Here is a 19394-nt window from a genome sequence, read left to right as displayed (position 1 = left end):
CACACTGTAGAGAACCTAATAGAGAATCCAATAAATTATTTTCAAAAGTAAACCCTTGAATGTTTCTTTTTTCCCTACAACCAACATAATGGATGAGATTTAATTTTAAGTGATTAACCACTACTTAGCCTCACCTCATCACTATAGAATCAGTCAGCAATGGGCAGAAGAAACTTATGCCATGTGAAACTTGCGCCATGTGAAACTTGCAAAGGTATTCAAACACTCAGGGATCTGGCATTCATGGGAGATTAGATTAAATTGGATTCCCTACAGTGTGGAAACAGGCCCCCAACACCTCTCTCAGCAACCCCAACTTTACTCATGCCCTCAAATTATTTTGTTCCACTGTGGGTACATTATTAGTCTTTCCACCTGGTGGAGGTGGCCAGAAGCTCTCGGGGGCAGGATTTTCAACTGCAGAATCTTCAATCACAAAGACCTAATATTGGTCACTAAAGTGTCTGATGGCTGACCACAGTGACATTCTAAAACAGATGTTCCTATCAATTGTCTAGCCAGTAGGTGTCACAAATGTTCTACCCAATAACAATAAATTATTATGTAGTATTTCTCCATTTTTTTTACATCCTATATTATACTTTCACAATTTAACATTATTAGGCAAGATTTTGTCCTCTTCAGTTCCTTTCTTCAGCAGTGCAAACAGTGCACCAGCCAGATTTCTACAGTTATATCCAACAGGCAATACAATAATATTTGTGGTGTCAACATGCAATTCTGCACATTAAACAATAAACTTCAATTTATGAAAAATGTAATTATATCTCTAGCTGAATTATTTATAGCCACAATAAAGAAGTTGCCCCAACTGCCCTCTCTTTATAGGTCATATAAAGGTGCTAAAGAGTCAAGATCCAATGTGATGCATACGTATTTGGCAAAAGACATGAGGAAATTTTGATTTCTACTTGTAGAATGATGGGACAAGCACTGAGACAGTGATGCATTCTGGCAATATCCTACTAAATTAGTAAGGGATATATCAATATTGATAAAAGGTAAACTAAACCAGGAAACAAAGGCTGAATAACATTGCATTCACAACCAACCTATGAAATCAGTTATTGAAAGCAAACCCTAAGATCATCTGTATGATACAAGATGTGAACAGCAGCCGTAATGGCTTAAGAAAACAAATATCCCATCAAATTAACTTTTCTTAAGCCAATTTGTGGTAGATATGTGGCTGCTGAGAGTGGATTTTCAGCAAACTCACAATAAACTTACATGAAAATTTGCTGCATAAACCTATAGGAGTAGGAAATCAAGATGAAACATGGAATTGGCTGAAAAAAATGGGAAAAGCTGGTGCTTGCTGGTGGAATGACACTAAAATTGTTAAAATGAAGAGCTTCAGTGTTTGATGCTCGACAATTTGCATTTCTACTTGTCATCAATTAAAAACTGAAACTATAAATGATTCCAATCCCAAAACGGGGGCAAGGAAACATACACAAAAGGAGAATTCAAACATTGACATAATATTAGGGACTTCTATGGGGTAAAATTCTGACTGCAAAAATATTTTCATTTTAGTTACACACAGCAAGAGAAGTAAGCTAAAACCTGCAAAAAAATACAACAAATGGAATCTTCAAGACTGTCCTTACAGCACACATTATGCCGAATTAAGACAAAACTCTGCTGACTTCACAGACCTCGAGCAATCCTAAAATTACAGCTTGAAATTCTGAGCCTTTGACTTTCTACTCCTAGAGTTCAATTTTATTTTTACATTCACCCAGAGATCAGAGTGCAGATTTTCAATTCCTTTTCATGAATTCTAATCACAATCAACCAATGTGAAACATAGGTGATTATTACAGGCATGCTAGGTCTCTCCCACCAGAGTATATGGATGCCATGGTTCATGACAAAAAAAATTTCAGAAAGCTCACAAATGGCACATCTCTAATAAATGAGGCTGCTTCTTGTTTTACAATCTGTCATTATATGCATTTTCTTTTACCCAAAAACATAGGTTTCCCAGGAAAACTATACACATCAAAACTATACACTCTTTAACTTTGCAATTATATTTCACGCACCTCACTATTGCTATAGCGAGCCAGTTCAGAGATGAAACGCATGTGATCTTCCCGGATCTGAATCATTTGTTCCACAATGTTGTATTGAGGGCTACTACTGGAAGATGTGGAGGCCCATCTTAAGAAAGAACACAGGCACAATTGAAGCAATAAAAAGAAAATTTCTAAACTAAACTCAGCAAGCCCAAAGTTAATGACGATTATTAGTGGAATAGTCCTGAGTAAACATATCCAAAGAAGCTGGCTAAAATCAGTTGATCAAGTTTCCAAATTTTAGTAGGTAGGTAGACCATTTGGTACAGTCCTGAGTTATCCAGAAAATCATAGCTGAGAAATTACACTGCTTTTTCTTTTGCAACAGAAACTGCAAACTGCTGTGAAAATGACTGCAAACAACAATGAACAATAGACAACAGGTGCAGAAGTAGGCCATTCTGCCCATTGAGCCTGCACCACCATTCATTATGATCATCCTCAATCAGTATCCTGTTCCTGCCTTATCTCCATAACCCTTGATTTCACTATCCTTGAGAGCTCTATCCAAATCTTTCTTAAACAAATCCAGAGACTGGGCCTCCACTGCCTTCTGGGGCAGAGCATTCCACACACCCACGACTCTCTGGGTGAAGAGGTTTCTCCTCATCTCTGTCCTAAATGGCCTACCCTGTATTTTTAAGCTGTGTCCTCTGGTTTGGGACTCACCCATCAGTGGAAACATGTTTCCTGCCTCCAGAGTGTCCAATCCTTTCATAATCTTATATGTCTCAATCAGATCCCCTCTCAGTCTTCTAAGCTCGAGGGTATACAAGCCCAGTCATTCCAATCTTTCAACATAAGATGGTTCCGCCATTCCAGGAATTGACCTCATGAATCTACACTGCACTCCCTCAATAGCCAGAATGTCTTTCCTCAAATTTGGAGACCAGAACTGCACACAATATTCAAGTGCGGTCTCACCAGGGCCCTGTACAGCTGCAGAAGAACCTCTTTGCTTCTATACTCAATCCCTCTTGTTATGAAGGCCAGCATGCTATAAGCTTTCTTCACTACTTGCTGTGCCTGCATGCTTGCCTTCATTGACTGGTGTACAAGAACACCTAGATCTCCTTCTACTGCCACTTTACCTAACTTGACTCCATTTAGGTAGTAATTTGCCTTCCTGTTCTTGCCACCAAAGTGGATAACCATACATTTATCCACATTAAACTGCATCTGCCATGCATCTGACCACTCTCCTGGTCACCCCCTGTAATCTCCTAACATCCTCCTCACATTTCACCCTGCCACCCAGCTTTGTACCATCAGCAAATTTGCTAATGTTACTATTAATACCATCTTCTATATCATTAATATATATTGTAAAAAGCTGCGGTCCCAGCACTGATCACCGCCTGTCATTCCGAAAGGGAGCCATTTATCACTACTCTATTTTCTGCCAGCCAACCAATTTTCAATCCAAGTCAGTACTTTGCCCCAATACCATGCGCCTTAATTTTGCTCACTAATCTCCTATGTGGGACTTTATCAAAGGCTTTTTGAAAGTCCAGGTACACTACATCCACTGGATCTCCCTTGTCCATCTTCAGAGTTACATGCTCAAAAAATTCCAGAAGATTAGTCAAGCATGATTTCTCCTTCATAAATCCATGCTGACTCTGACCTAACCTGTTACTGCTATCCAGATGTGTCATAATTTCATCCTTTATAATAGACTCCAGCATCTTTCCCACCACTGAGGTCAGACTAACTGATCTATAATTTCCTGCTTTCTCTCTCCCACCTTTCTTAAAAGGTGATACAACATTAGCCACCCTCCAATCTGCAGGAACTGATCCTGAATCTAATGAACTCTGGAAAATAATCACCAACGCATCCACAATTTCTAGAGCCACCTCCTTCAGTACCCTGGGATGTAGACCATCAGGCCCCGGGGACTTATCAGCCTTCAAGCCTAACAGTCTCTCCAACACCAATTCCTGGCAAATAATAAATTCCCTCCAGTTCAGGTCCTTCAACCACTGTTACCTCTGGGAGATTGCTTGCATCTTTCCCAGTGAACACAGATCTGAAATACCAATTTAACTCTTTTGCCATTTCTTTGTTCCCCATAATATATTCCCCTGTTTGTGTCTTCAAGGGCCCAATTTTAGCCTTAACCATTTTTTTCCCTTTCACATACCTAAAAAAGCTTTTACTATCCTCCTTTATATACAAACACTGGTATGGCTATATCTCTACAAGCCAAATGATTGAGAACACCTACCTTGATTTGTTTTCCTCATAATGAGCACTTGTCTTGATGTACCTGGCCAACTCGATCTGCATGTCACCAAATAAAGGCACCACCTGCAATTGCTGCAATATGATTCAAATAAATTATTTCAAGATGATCACTGTGGATGCTCTCACTAAATGCACATATTCTAACTAAAGCATTTCAGTTTGAAGCACAAATTTTCCTTACTGTGATCACTCCATTTATCACAAGAGTTTAAAATTTGAATGGTTTTGGGGTTATATTTGTTTTCGTGCTCTGGACCACCAGCTTTATAAAGAAATTTCTAAGTCTAGATCTCAAGCACTGAGGCCAATCGGCCATTAATTGCAAGTTTTGAGAGCATGAAATTGCACTTTACATTTGATTTGAGGGAGAGGGGAGTGGGTCAGAGACGAGTATTTTGAATTTAGTAGGGGTAATTATGAAAACATGAAGGCAGAGCTATTTAAAGTAATCTTGTAAACTAAGTTAAGGGATAGGTCAGCAGCGATGCTGTTGCAGACCATTTAAAAACATTCAGTGTACACAGATTGGATAAATTTTAGCGAAACAGAAAAATTCCAAATGGAGGTTCTGTGATTAACCAGAACATAGTTAATTAACTAAGACCACCAAACTAAAAGAAAAGGCATAAAATTTCTTAATATAAAACAAAACTTGGGTAACAGATCAAAAGTTTGGACAGCATTTAAGAATAGCAAAGAATAACAAAGTTTAATAAGGATTATAAAATTAGAGCACGAGAAGGCTAGCTAGAAATAAAAACAGACAAGAGTTTTTACACAAATAAACATCAGTCCTAAAGACAGCACATTTCAGGATATAAAAGGAAAATAAGAAGTTCGCAGATGAATTAAACAGGCATTCTTTACTGGATAGACTACAAACAACATCCCAGAAATAGCTGTCAGATAAACTCAAAATTTACACTGTACAATCACCATTGAAGGGATACTGAACAAATTGTTGGAGCGGTGGGTTGATAGATCCCAAAGTCCTGACTGACGTTAACCAACTTCATCTAAAAGTGGTTGGTGAGATACCCAAGGGCCAGTTAAGGGTTGGTTTCAACTTTGCAAATTCCCTTGAGGTAGTCAAGATTCCATTACTTTGGAAAATAGTGATTGCAACTCCTTCATTCAAAAAGGGAGGATAGATAGAAAGCAGGAAGCTCTCTGTCAATTAGCTTAACATATATCAAAGACAAGCTGCTTAAAAGCACATATTAAAACTGTTGTAGTAGGGTATTTAAATGTTATCAGACAGAGTTGACATGGCTTTGTGAAAAGGAAGTTATAAATAATGAATCTTGTGGACATTGTTGAAACAATAACTAATGCAATGGATAAAGGGAGTTAGTGAATATCCTGTACTTAGATTTCCAAAAACACATCTGATTACCTGTCATATTCAAGGTAATTGTAGAAAATTACCTTTGGCTCATGGGATTGACATACTGGTATAGAAACTTGTCTAACTAAAAGTAAACAAAGTAGGGACAAATAGGTCTTTACTCTGATTGGCAGGTTGTTGCTTGCCAAGAACCCACATCACCAGTACATTATCTGCGTCTATCAATTAATAGTCTAGCAATAATACCACGTGGCTATCACTTACCCACTTCTTTCCATAAAAGGTATTCATGAGCCAAATATTTTTGATGATAATTAATTATAGTCAATGCCAGATTTTTAATTGAATTCAAATTCGATTAACTGCTATGGTGGGATGTGAACCTGGGTCAAGAGCATTACCAGCTCAGCAACAATGTATCCTTTCATACATATACCTGTACATAGAGACATCTTCCCGTTTTGTCTCCTTCCCTTCTTGAACTGAGCAGTGATATCTACTACTTTCAAGTCTAAAATTTCCTTCTAACTTGATCCAATAATTACTTATTAACCTTTTCTCATTACTCTTGGTTCCAATAAGTAAGTCACCAGAGAGACTGAGCTAAATTAGAAGATGTGGTGGGAATGCATGTCAGGAGTAGTTAGAAACTATATTACAAATCAGCCTTATGTTCAGAAGAACTGTAGGAGAAGCAGCTTTATTGTTTTAATCGTCCAGGCAATAGCTGGGCTATTGGATCAGGGCTGCTGGAGGATGCCAAAGGAAATCTAGTGATAACCTAAGCCTAATTTTAAAAGTCTTGCTGGAGTTATTTCATTTAAAATGCTAGACTTTATACAACAATGCTGCCTCTACCAAAAGACTTTCCAGTGTAGAAATGATACAGAGAGGAAGAGGATTATAAAGTTTTTTTCTTTAGAAAGGATGACAAAAAGCACAATTTTTATTACACATTACTGCTGCTCTTTTGCATCTCCATTCTACAGCTGATAATATTTGCAGGAAATGTCAATTAGTAAGTGTGAACTATTTGGACATCCTAAACAATTTCTAGCTTTTACGGTTACCAAAAATCTTACCTGTAACATGCACACTTTTACTTCAGGCAAGAAAAAAAAAGACTTCTTTTGAAAACTGAAATTTAAGTTTTTTTCTTAACTATTTCATGGAATGTGAGTTTTGCTGACTGGGTCAGCATTTATTACCCATCCCTAGATGCTCTCAACAAATTGATGTTGAGCTACCTTCTTGAAATGTTGCTGTCCATTTAATGTAAGGACATCCATAGCGTTGATAGGTTAGAGAATTTCAAGATTTTGGTCCTGTTGAAAAAAATGGCGATATATTCCCAAGTCAGGATTGCTTGGAGGGGAACTTGTAAATGATGGTGAACCTATGTACCTGCTGCTCTTGTCCTATTGGAATACACAGTGGTCATGGGTTTGTAAGGTGCAGTATTATTAACCTTGGTGGATTTCTGCTCCGCATCTTGTAGAAGGTGCAGACTCTTACTATTGACTGTTGGTGGTGGAAAGTGAACGTTTGTGGATATGACGACAATCAAGCAGTCCGTTTTGTCCTGAATGACATTGTTGATGCTGCACTTATCCATGCAAATAGGGAGCATTCCATCATGGTTCTGACCTGTGCCAGGATTTCAGGAGCCTGGGAGTTACCCACTGTGGGATTTCCGAGTCCCTAAACTGCTCCCGTAGCCACAATAGTTGTATGGCTAATCCAGTTCAGTTTGTCACTGGTAACCACGAGGTTGTTGGTTATCTCTAGTGGGAGAAAAGTGAGGATGGCAGATGCTGGAGATCAGAGTCAAGCGTACGCTGCTGGAAAAGCACAGCAGGTCAGGCAGCATTCGAGGAGCAGGAGAATTGACATTTCGGGCATAAGCCCTTCATCAGGAATGATTCATTCCTGTTGTGCTTTTCCAGCACAACACTCTCGACCATAATCTCTAGTGGGCAATTCCACAGTGTGGCATTAATGTTATTTATCATGTATTAGCCCAAGCCTGGCTATGGCTCAGATCTTAACGCATCTGAACGTGGACAGTTTCAGTATTGGAAGAGTTCGCGAATACCTCTAAACATGTGCAAACATCAGCAAGCATTCTTCCACCCCACTCAAGGAGAAAAGTTATGCGCTGAGTTAGAGAAAATGGGTGAGATTCTTAGTGAGTACTTTGCATTGGTATTCACTGAGGACAGGGACGTGACAGATGTTGAGATTCGGGATAGATGTTTGATTACTCTAGGTCATGCTGGCATAAGGGGGGAGCAAGTGTTGGCATTAAGGTGGACAAGTCCCCAGGTCTGGATAGGGACCCTACATCAGGTTACTGAGGAAAGCCAAAGAGGTAATAGCTGGGGCTTTGATAGCTATCTTTGTAGCATCCTTGAACATGGGTGAGGTCCTGAAGGACTGGAGAATTGCTAATGTTGTTTAAGAAGGGTAGCAGGGACAATCCAGGTAATTATAGAATGATGAGCCTGACGTCAGTGGTAGGGAAGCTGAAGAAGATACTGAGGGATAGGATCTATTTATATTAATAAGAAAATGGGCTTATGAGTGATAAGCAACATGGTTTTGTGCAGGGAAAGTCACGTCTTACCAACTTAATTAAATTCTTTGAGGAAATGACAAAGTTGATTGATGAGGGGAGTGCTTAAGATGTCATATACATGGACTTCAGTAAGGCATTTGACAAAGATCCTCATGGTAGGCTGATGGAGAAAGTGAAATCACATGACGTCCAGGGTGTACTAGCTAGATGGATAGAGAACTGGCTGGGCAACAGGAGAGAGACAGTAGTGGTTGTAGTGGAAGGAAGTTTCTCAAAATGGAGAACTGTGACCAATGGTGTTCCACAGTGATCCGTGTTGGGACCACTGTTGTGTGTGGTATACATAAATAATCTGGAGGAATTATAGGTGGCCTGATGAGTAAGTTTGCAGATTGGTGGAGTAGCAGATAGTGAAGGGAACTGTCAGAGATGCAGCAAAACATAGACAGATTGGAGAGTTGGGCAGAGAAATGGCAGGTACAGTTCAATCCAGGCAAATGCAAGCTGATGGATTTTGGAAGATCCCATTCAAGAGAAAATTATACGGTAAATGGAAAAGCCTAAGGGAAAATTAGTTTACAGAGAGATCTGGGTGTTCAAGTTCATTGTACCCTGAAGGTGGCAGCTCAGGTCAATAGAGTGGTCAAGGCAGCATAAGGCATGCTTTCCTTCATCGGACAGGGTATTGAGTATAACAGTTAGCAAGTCATGTTATAGCTGCATAGAACTTGGCCACATTTGGAATACTGTGTACAGTTCTGGTCGCCACATTACCAAAAAGGATATGGATGCTTTGGAGAGGGTGCACAGGAGGTTCACCAGGATGTTGCTTGTTATGGAGGACGTGAGCTATGACAAGAGGTTGAGTAGATTAGAATTATTTTAATTAGAAACAAAGGTTGAGGGGGGAAATCTGATTGAGGTCTACAAAATCATGACGGGTGTAGACAGGGGGATAGCAAGCAGCTTTGTCCCCCAACAGTGAGGGATTCAATTTCTAGGGGTCATGAGTTCAAAGTGAGGGGGGAAAGGTTTAAGAGAGATATGCGTGGAAAGTTCTTTACGCAGAGGGTGGTGGATGCCTGGAACACGTTGCCAGCAGAGCTGATAGAGGCAGGCACGATAGCGTCATTTAAGATGTATCTAGACAGATACATGAATGGACAGGGAGCAGAGGGATACAGATCCTTAGAAAATAGGCGACAGATTTCGATAGAGAATTTGGGTTAGTGGAGGCTTGGAGGGGCAAAAGACCTGTTCCTGTGCTCTAATTTTCTTTGTTCTTTCGTGCATACAGGGCATACGTGGGCAATCTTCCACACTGCCAGGTAGATGCTAGTGTTGCAGCCATACTGAACCAGCTTGGCTCGGGCTATGGAAAGCTCTGGAGCATAAGTCTTCAGTTCTTTTGCCAAAAAGTCAATAGGATCCATGCCCTTGCAATATCCAGTGCCTTCAACCATTTCTTCATAGGACTTGGCGAAAGACTAGCATCTCTGATGCTGGGGACCTTAGAAGGCAGAGATGGGTCATTTGCTTGGCAGCTCTGGCTAAGGGTTTGTCGCATTACCTTCTGCACTGAGGTTCCAGGCTTTCCTATCATTGAGGAAAGAGATTCCTGTGAAGCTTTCACCTTCAGTGAATTTAATTGTCCATGATCGGATGTAACAGCATCACAGTGCTTAGATTTGATCCGTTAGTTGTGGAATCACATAGCCTTGTCTACTGCGTGCCACTTCCATGTGAGTAATCCTATGACAGTTTCATCAGACTGACACCTCATTTTTAAGTATACCGAGCATTGCTCTTGGCATGTCCTCATGCACATTTATTGATTCCCAAGCTTGATGTTAATGGTAGAGTAGGGGTTATACCAGGCCACAAGTATTCAGGAATTCTGATACAGCCCACAGCACTTCATGGATTAAGTCTTGTATTATTAAATCTCATCAAAAATCAATCTCATTTGACATTGTCACACATTACAATAGAGGGCTCCTCATTGAGAAGATGGACCTTCATCTCCAAAAGGATTTTAAGGTGGTCATTTCTACTGATACTGTCATGGATAGGTGCAACTCTGGCAGCAGATAAGGATCACAGAATCCCTACAGTGCAGGTATAGGCCACTTGGCCCATCAAATTTAGATAAATGCGACATTTTGGAAAAGCAAATCAGAGCAGGACTTATACACTTAATGGTAAGGTCCTGAGGAGTGTTGCTGAACAAAAAGAGACCTTGGAGTGCAGATTCATCGTTTCTTGAAAGTTAGCAAGTTTTGAGAAGATTGGGGTTCTGGATGTAGGTTTGCTCGCTAAGCTGAAAGGTTCATTTTCAGACATTTCATCACCATACTAGATAATATCTTCAGCCAAGGAAACCCAAACATATAAAGCAGGAAATATCAGCAGTGCTTTGTCCAGAGGCTCACTGAAGAGGTTACATAGTGTGGTGACAAAACTTCTGAAAATGAACCTTCCAGCTCAGCTAGCAAACCTACATACAGTTCTTTGAAAGTAGAGTCACAGGTAGATAGCATAGTGAAGGCAGCGTTTGGTATGCTTTCCATTATTGGTCACAGCACTGAGTATTGGAGTTGGGAGGTCATGTTACAGCTGTACAGGAGGTTGGTTAGGCCACTTTTTGAATACTGCGTGCAATTCTGGTCTCCCTCCTATCAGAAGGATGCTGTGAAACTTGAAAGGATTCAGAAAAGATTTACAAGGCTGGGGCTGTTTCCCTATAGTATCAAAGGCTGATGAGTTACCTTATAGAGGTTTATAAAATCAAGAGGAGCGTGGATAGGATAAATAGATATGGTATCTTCCCTGGGGTGGGGTAGTCCAGAACTAGAGGGCATAGGTTCAGGGTGAGAAGGGAAAGATATAAAAGAGACCTAAGGGGCAACCTTTCCACACAGAGGGTGCGCGTATGGAATGTGCTGCTAGAGGAAGTGGTGGAGGCTGGTATAATTACAGTATTTGAAAGGCATCTGGATGGGCAAACGAATAGGAAGGGTTGAGAGGGATAAGGGCCAAGTGGTGGCAAATGGGACTAGATTAGGTTAGCATATCTGGTCAGCATGGACAAGTAGGACCGAAGGGTCTGTTTCAGTGCTGTTCATCTCTATGACTAAGTCTACACCAACTCCCACCCAAAAACCATCTTATTTCTTCCACTCTAACCCCATAAACCCACATTTATGACAGTTAACGTACCCAGTCTGAACACGATGGGGCAATTTAGGATGGCCAATTCACCTAACCTGCATATCTTTGACTGTCAAGATTGGGGAGGTTGAGGTCAAGTAGATTTTTTTCCTCTGGTTAGTTCCTTTATCATCATAGCAGACCCAGTCTAGCAGCTATGTCTTTTAGGAGGGAAGAAGTCCTAGAAGTATCTCCAAATTATACCATCTCAGTAGAGCTTAGAAATTTAAAAAAAAAGGGGGAATTACCTTTCTGGAATTATACTACAGGTTTCCCAACATTCAAAGGAAAACAAAGCAGATTATATGGTTTGATTTGATTTTTTATTATTGCCACATATACCAAGTGAAACATATTGTTTTGCATGCTATGTAGACAAATCATAACTTACATATGTACAGCAGGGAAATAAAACAAAAATCAGAATATAGTGTTAGGGCTATAGGGAAGGTATACAGAAAGATCAACGCTAATCTCTGAAAGGTCCACTCATAAGTCTGATAACAGCAAAAGTGTTCTTGAATCTGTTAGCACGTGCTTTTAAATTTTGTATCTTCTGCCCAACAGAAAAGGGGGAAGACAGTATAACCGGAATGGGTCAGGTCTTTAATTATATTGGTTGCTTTCCTGAGGCAGCAGGAAGTATAGACTGAGTCAATGGATGGAAGACTGGTTTTCCTGATGGACTGGGCTACATTCACAACTCACTGTAGTTTCTTGCAATCTTGGGCAAAGCAGTTGCCATAGCAAGCTGTGACACATTCATTAAGGATGTTTTCTATGGTGCATCGATAAAAATTGCTAAGAGTCATTGTGGACTTGTCGAATTTCCTTAATCATTTGAGAAAGCAGATGAAGGCAAATCACAGAAAGGTGAGAGAGAAACAGATATAGTTGTAGGGGACATTGATTGACATTACCAGAGTGAGAGAGAATTAGATGGAATAAAATTTTTAAAGTGCTTCCAGGAGAGCTTTTTGTGCTAGTCCATAGATAGTCCTACTAGAAATGGGGCAATGCTTGACCTAATCCTAGGAATGAAGCTGGTCAAGTGGCTGAAGTTTCAGTGTTGAGCATTTTGGCAATAGTGACCATAACTAAGTTTCAAAGTCTTTCTGGAAAGGGATATGGATCGTGTTGAAGTGTCTAAATTGAGGGAAGGTTGATTTCAAATCATTAGACAGTATCTGGCAAACAGACTGGGAGCAGCTACTTGCAGATAGGTCTACATTTGGCAAGTGGGGTCTTAAAATTTAAAAGTAGTACAGTGAGACTTCAGGACCTCCATGTTCCAATATGAGTAACGGGCAAGAGCAGCAAGAAAAGGGAATCATGGATGTCACAGGATATTGAGTTTGATAAATGAGGAGGAGGAAGCATATGTCAGGTACAATGCATTGAAAGGGAGAAACCCTTCAAAAATATAGAATGTCGGAGATTGCTTACAAGGAAATTAGCAGAGCAAAGAGGGGCCATGAAATATCTTTGGCAGATGTGATCAAGGAAAACTAGTGATTTTTAAATGTATAAGAAGACTAAAAGGAATACCATTAAAAGAGTGGGATTTATTAGAGACCAACGGGTCAACCTGAGCCTGACACCAGTGGACACGGGTGAGATCTTAAATGAATTGGAGATGCCGGTGTTGAACTGGGGTGTACAAAGATAAAAATCACAACACCAGATTATAGTCCGACAAGTTTAATTGGAGGCACTAGCTTTCGGACCACTGCTCCTTCATCAGGTGGTTGAAAGTTCTCATCTAGATTCACAGATATTATCTGAGATGGTTAGGTTTACTAAGATTGATAATGAAGCAGTATTAGATATTTTAACAGGCAAGCAGGTACACAAATCTTCAGGGCCTAATGAGATGTATTGCAGCTTCCAGAGAAGGCAAGGGAGGAAATTGCTGTGGCCTGGAGATATGAAGTACTTCCATGGCCACAGGTGAAGTTCCAGACGATGGACGATACCTAATGTGGTCCTTTTGATCATGCAGGACAACAGGGAATAGGCCAAGTAATTACAGATCAGTTAATCTGATGTCAATGGTAGGGAAATTATTGGAAAAAATTCTGAAGGACAAGATTAATCAATACTTAGAAAGACAAGGATTGTTCAGGAATAGTCAACAAGAAATTGTTACAGGGACATCCTGGCTGATTAATTTAATCAAGATTTTCTGAAAAGGATGTAAATATATGCAATTTACACAGATTTCAGTAAGGCCTGTGACAAGGAAGGCAGGTTTGAAAATTAAGAGCCCACATGATCCAAAGCAAGTTGGCAAATCCGATCACAAATCAGAGTCAAAGAATGATAGTGGAGGACAGTTTTTGTAATTGGAAGCCTGTTACAAGCAGTGCACAAGGATCGGTGCTGGGGCCCTTGCTGTAATGTACATTAATGACTTGGATGTAATTATAGAAGGCATCATTGGAAAGTTTGCAGATGACACGAAAATTAGTGGTGTTGATAATGAGGATGATAGTCTCAGGCTACAGTCTAATACTGATCAGCTACTAAACTGGGGTAGAGCAATAGCAGATGGAATTTAATCCCAATAACTCCAAGGAGATCCATTTTGGGACGTCTAACCTGTCAGAAGGATGGATATACACAATGAATGGTATGTCCCTAGGGAGTACTGTGGAACAAAGGGACCTTGGTGTATTGGTCAGGTGTGAGCATAGGTAGACAGGGTGGTGATGCTTGCCTTTATTAGCCAGGGATTAGAATATAGGAGGAAGTCTTATTACAACTTTCTATAACATTGATTTCATCTGTGGCCTAACCAAAGATTCAAAGATTCACTAGGGCAGGGAGTGTGCTGGTAGCCAGTAAGAGGTTTCCTTAGCTCTGTATGCCCTAACGCCTTGAGGCATAATGGCGTCCAGTGTCAATTTTGAGGACTCCCAGGCAACTCCCTCCCAACTGTACGCCACTGCACTACCACCTTTGCTGAGTCTGTCTTGCCAGTATATCAGTACAGAACATGGATGGCAATGGTGTTGGCTGAGACACTGCCTGCTACGTATGCTTCTGCAAGTTTAACTGTGTCAGCCTGCTACTTGGACAGTCTGAGACAGCTCCTGCCAATTTAGCACTAGGCTCCAGACGCTGGCGAGGAGAACTTTGCAGAGTTGACAGGGTTCATTTTGTTAGTCATTGCCTAGGTTAATGCCAGGTGGATCCAACAAGTTATATTCTTTTCTTGAGAATTTTTAGTGGTTTCATACAACTGAGTGGCTTGCCAGGCCATTTTTCAGAGGACAGTTAAAAGTCAACTACACTGAGGAGGATATGGAATGAAATTAGGCAAGATGAAGCAAAGAGAACAGATTTCTTTCTGAGGGACATTAATGAACCAGTTATGTCTTTACAACAATTGACAATTGGTTCGTGGTCACCATTTACACTTTCAATTCATGATTTTTTTGTTGTTGAATGCAAATTCCATCATTAATCAAAGTGGGATTTGCACTTTAAGCATTAGCTGGGTCCCTGGATTACTAAGGTAAAAACAATGACTGCAGATGCTGGAACCAGATTCTGGATTAGTGGTGCTGGAAGAGCACAGCAGTTCAGGCAGCATCCAAGGAGCTTCGAAATCGACGTTTCGGGCAAAAGCCCTTCATCAGGAATAAAGACAGTGAGCCTGAAGAGTGGAGAGATAAGCTTACTAGATCAGCAAAGATATCACTATCTCATTGTTTTCCACAATTCAAAAATAAAAGCAGGGGAACAAAAACAAAATGACAGTACACCAGGAAAAGCATATACACTTAACAGCCAGTCGCCTAAGGCAAGTGGACTGTTGGGTCAAGTGGAAACAACGCACACCAACTTACCTTAAAAAATTTGTCAATCTTGTTCAAATTTATTCGCTTCTTGGCATCAAGCTTGTATATATTGCTTACAGTTCCATCCATAAGGTAAAGTCCAAAGCCCATCACCTATAAAGAGTTTGTTTTATTTTTAACATTCCACATGAAAGACATTTTTTTAAAAAAGCATTTGCAAACACAAAAACAAAGCTTCTAATATGTTTATGTACATGACTCATCAACAGAAAGTATAATAAAAACTTGACAACGTACAATTGTACTCTACTGAGTTTTGTTCAGGTGTTCCACATATGCATTCAAAAGCAAAAGAGAAACTCTGTTCGCCAGACAGTCTTGGCAACATGGGAATGAACATGCATACCCACAAACAAAACAATGAAAACATCCAAGCAAAAACAGAACATGCTGGAAAAACCCAACATGTCTGGCAGTATCTGTCGAAAGAAAAACAAAAAATCACAGTTCAAGTCAAGTGGCCCTTCATCAAAATGCTGAATAACAGAAACAAGACCCCTGCTAAACCATTTAGAGGGTAGTTAAGAGTCAACCACATTGCAATGCACTCACACCAATGCTCCAAGCATGCAGAGCAGCCAGGGTAAATTCAAATCTCCAGAAACATTTCTCAGCACATTCCAACAGAACATAGGCATTGACCCTGATTATAGTAGAAAACATGATCACGTGTATCTTCAACTAAGAAAAAGGTGGGGCCCAAATGTGTCTTTGACGTAGGCAAAGCTTCTACCCGTCCCTCAAGTAGACTGTGAAATTCTAATTGAAGCTTGTCACAAAGGGACACCTTATAATCACAAGTCTTACCACACCAATAACACCAAACCCCCACTATGCCCACGGAGGACTCCATAGCAGAGAGATCAACAACATTCCACTTGCTCCTTAGCATATATCCATCAGAGAAAATTATTACAGTTTAACAGATATTCAGCAGCTGTGAACACAAACCAAATCTGTCTCCAAATGAAGAATAAGTATATTACGCCTCTCAGCCCACTATACAGTTGAAATTATGACATGGGAACATACCTTGTAGATCTCGGGTCTTGCAGCCATTCTAACCCTTCAATCCCAGAAGAAAGTCTGTGCCTGTTGCCAATTTAAACCTGAATTTTCTCTGCCCAAATACATCCCTCCCCATTTAATCATTCTTTCCCTTTTCCTTTTCTTTCAATCAACACCCACCTCTTTGACCTTGCCCAATCTTAATTACTGTACCTGGTTTCAACTTGGCGCGCACACACCAAACAAAATTGACTCTTGGCCACTTCATTTATATATAGGACCTACCAGATGTTACAGAATGTTAATGTCAGTTGGACATATTTCATATAAATTGTATATTATTTCAGAAGAAATATAATACCTTGAGCAGCATGTGTTTCTCACCAGGAGTAAGGTACATTCTATTCTCATAATAATCAACGCAAATATTTACAATGTCAGCAAGAAGCTCTTCATAGCCTGGAATGACTTCAAGTTGCTGCTGCAGCGACTATAAAAAGAAGAGTGCATCAATGAGAAACTTGATTATTAGATGAAACAGCTGTTTAGGTAGCACCAAAGGAAGTTACTTTTTCTATAATGCATCCACAGTGCATTAGAGCCCAAAGTAGGAGATATCCTTTCTACTTGAGATGAGACAAATGTCAGCAAGTTACTCTTGGGGATGAAAGAGATAGGGAGTGGTCAGGCAATGCAGGGATTCAAATGAAAAATTATAAAGAATTTTAAATTCAAGATACTGTTGGATCAGTAACCACAGGAGGCATGAAGTGAAAATTACTTGCTGCAGCTTGGACATGGATAGCAGCACGAGGAATGCATTGGAATAGTTAAACGAAAGATAACGAAGACATGAATGAGGGGCTCAGCAGGAGATCAGCTGAAATTGGGATGATGTTGGACAATGCATTGGGAAAACAAATAAATATGTCTCAGTGATGACACTATGTGGTCAGAAACTCAACTCAAGCTCAAGAGGGTGTAAAGATTGGAAGAAGCTCTGTTTAATTTCAGACTGTTCCCAGAAAAAGGGATACAGTTGCTAACTAAGGAATAGAGATCACAGCTGAGATCAAAAACAACGGCTGTAGTCTTCCTAATATTCAATACAAAACCTATTCAACCAGCACTGGATATCACACAGACAAAGGTAGCCTTTCTACTGGATGATTCAGTCAAAGTAGTTGATTTCTTTTTGAATGCAGCTTTCTAGTAAAATAACGTGCATTTAGTGGGTACATTGGTTTAAAAAACTCAATGCGCCATCCTCATAACTCAGTAAAAAACAGATTATTAAGACTGATTGTATACAACACATTTACCTGAGTAATTTTGTTATGGTTTGCAAGAAACATGGAGAGATTTTGAGATTCTTGTATGGATTGTGGGTCTGACATTTTCCGAAGAAATTGAGCAGCTCTGAAATAAGGTTTAAACATAGCAGTTGATTAACTAAGTCCCACAAAATCATTAATATACAGGTAAAATGAATTACAAAGCTAGTACAGATATTTGTTACAAGAGCCTGCTCTTTCTAGAGCAAAGGAAGTTATCCATATAGTACATCTTTTTCATTGAGGTAAGTATTTTGGAATTTCCATAGGGAATGCAGCAAGGATTTGTCCAGAGCAATCAGAATCTACCTGCCTGATCTGAGATTAATTAGCTAACCAAAACAGATAGTTAAAAGTTCTGACTTCATCACTATATTAACCATGGTTCAACTTTCTTCTCTTGTTGTGAGTACTGACATTCCCTTTCTAAATTTGATATCTTGTGTCCTGGTCCTGATGAGGCCTAGATGAACAGCTTTGACTCTGTTTCTTTGCAGTAATATTTAAAGTCCTGTACTTCCAAGCAATCATCTCTTTAGCATGAAGGGCAGGTGTTAACAGGGAAGTATGCCAACAAAACTCTGGGCCCCCCACAATTTACCCGACCTTTAGTCATAATTTATGCTTCTGCAGTATAGCAGTAGTTTCATCATTTAACACTGCATTGACAAAAGACAGTTGGTCAGCAACACAAAAAAATCACCGAGGATCAATTCAGTTCATGAGTAGTCAACTAAAAGATGATCAGAAACCCTACATTTGTCTTCAGAATGTATCAGAAGTAATGCAGAACTATTTTGTTATTTGTGAAAGCAAAATGCTATAGATATTGAAAATAAAAACAGAAAATGCTGGAAGTATTAGAAGGTCAGACAGCAGCTGTGGAACAAGACAGAGTTAATATTTCAGGCCGATGATGAAAGGTCATTGATCTGATACATTAACTCTGTGGAAACAGATGCTCCCTCATGTGCTGAGGATTTCTAGCATTTACTGTTTTCACTTTGTTCTTTAATTTATATAGCTTTTGTAGGTGAGGGAAAAGAGATTAGTTATATAAATCCAACTTTTAAACTAAGAATAAATTGAATTTAATAACATTCATTAAAGTTATGATATTTACAATAGAACGAGGATTCCTTGGCAATTCAAAAGTTGCCAGCTGAGCATGGGGATTCCAACCAGGGTTTACAGATGCCACTTTTAAACTCTGGAGATCTAGGGGTATCTCATGTCTAGGGGACCTATTTAAAGATGGGGTCCTGATGTCTTTTGAACAGCAGCGTCAGAAATTCGGATTATCTAATGGAGACCTCTTTCGATACTTCCAAATTCGAGACTATATACAGAAGACGACTACGTTATTAGATAGTCTTTATAAATCAGATAGAGAATGTAGTGTCCTACGACCAGTGGGGATATCTTCCGTCAGTACTATTTATCATTTACTACATGATGAAGTATCGGGAGATATGGATAATCTGCTTAAAACATGGGATCAGGATTTGGGACTAGAAATCTCTATAGAAATGTGGAATGATATTTGGGAAAACGCTAGAAGAATTACTATCTGTAACAGAACCCAGGCTATCCAGCTGAACGTACTTCATAGGGCCCATATAGCACCGGTTCGATTAGCAAAATTTAAGGCAGGAGCATCTCCAATGTGTCCAAAATGTAAAATAGAGGTGGGCA

At 39.8% G+C, this 19394-nt stretch overlaps 1 protein-coding gene across 2 annotated transcripts in view; it reads right to left on the bottom strand.

Moving 5' to 3' along the window:
- cyfip1 (cytoplasmic FMR1 interacting protein 1) overlaps positions 1–19394 on the bottom strand; it is a 185653-nt gene that overhangs the window by 115059 nt on the left and 51200 nt on the right. For both annotated transcript variants that reach the window (XM_072576968.1, XM_072576967.1), the window contains exons 7-11: positions 17688–17784; positions 16727–16855; positions 15346–15450; positions 4336–4427; positions 2073–2190 (exon numbers count right to left, since the gene is read on the bottom strand). In XM_072576968.1, the coding sequence (XP_072433069.1) occupies positions 2073–2190; positions 4336–4427; positions 15346–15450; positions 16727–16855; positions 17688–17784 (541 nt within the window). The remainder of the gene's footprint in view (positions 1–2072; positions 2191–4335; positions 4428–15345; positions 15451–16726; positions 16856–17687; positions 17785–19394) is intronic.

This window comes from Chiloscyllium punctatum, chromosome 9, assembly GCF_047496795.1.
Source record: "Chiloscyllium punctatum isolate Juve2018m chromosome 9, sChiPun1.3, whole genome shotgun sequence".
Classification (NCBI taxonomy): Eukaryota; Metazoa; Chordata; class Chondrichthyes; order Orectolobiformes; family Hemiscylliidae; genus Chiloscyllium; species Chiloscyllium punctatum.
Note: the sequence above shows the minus strand (reverse complement) of the source record. Positions and strands in the feature narration are given on the sequence as shown.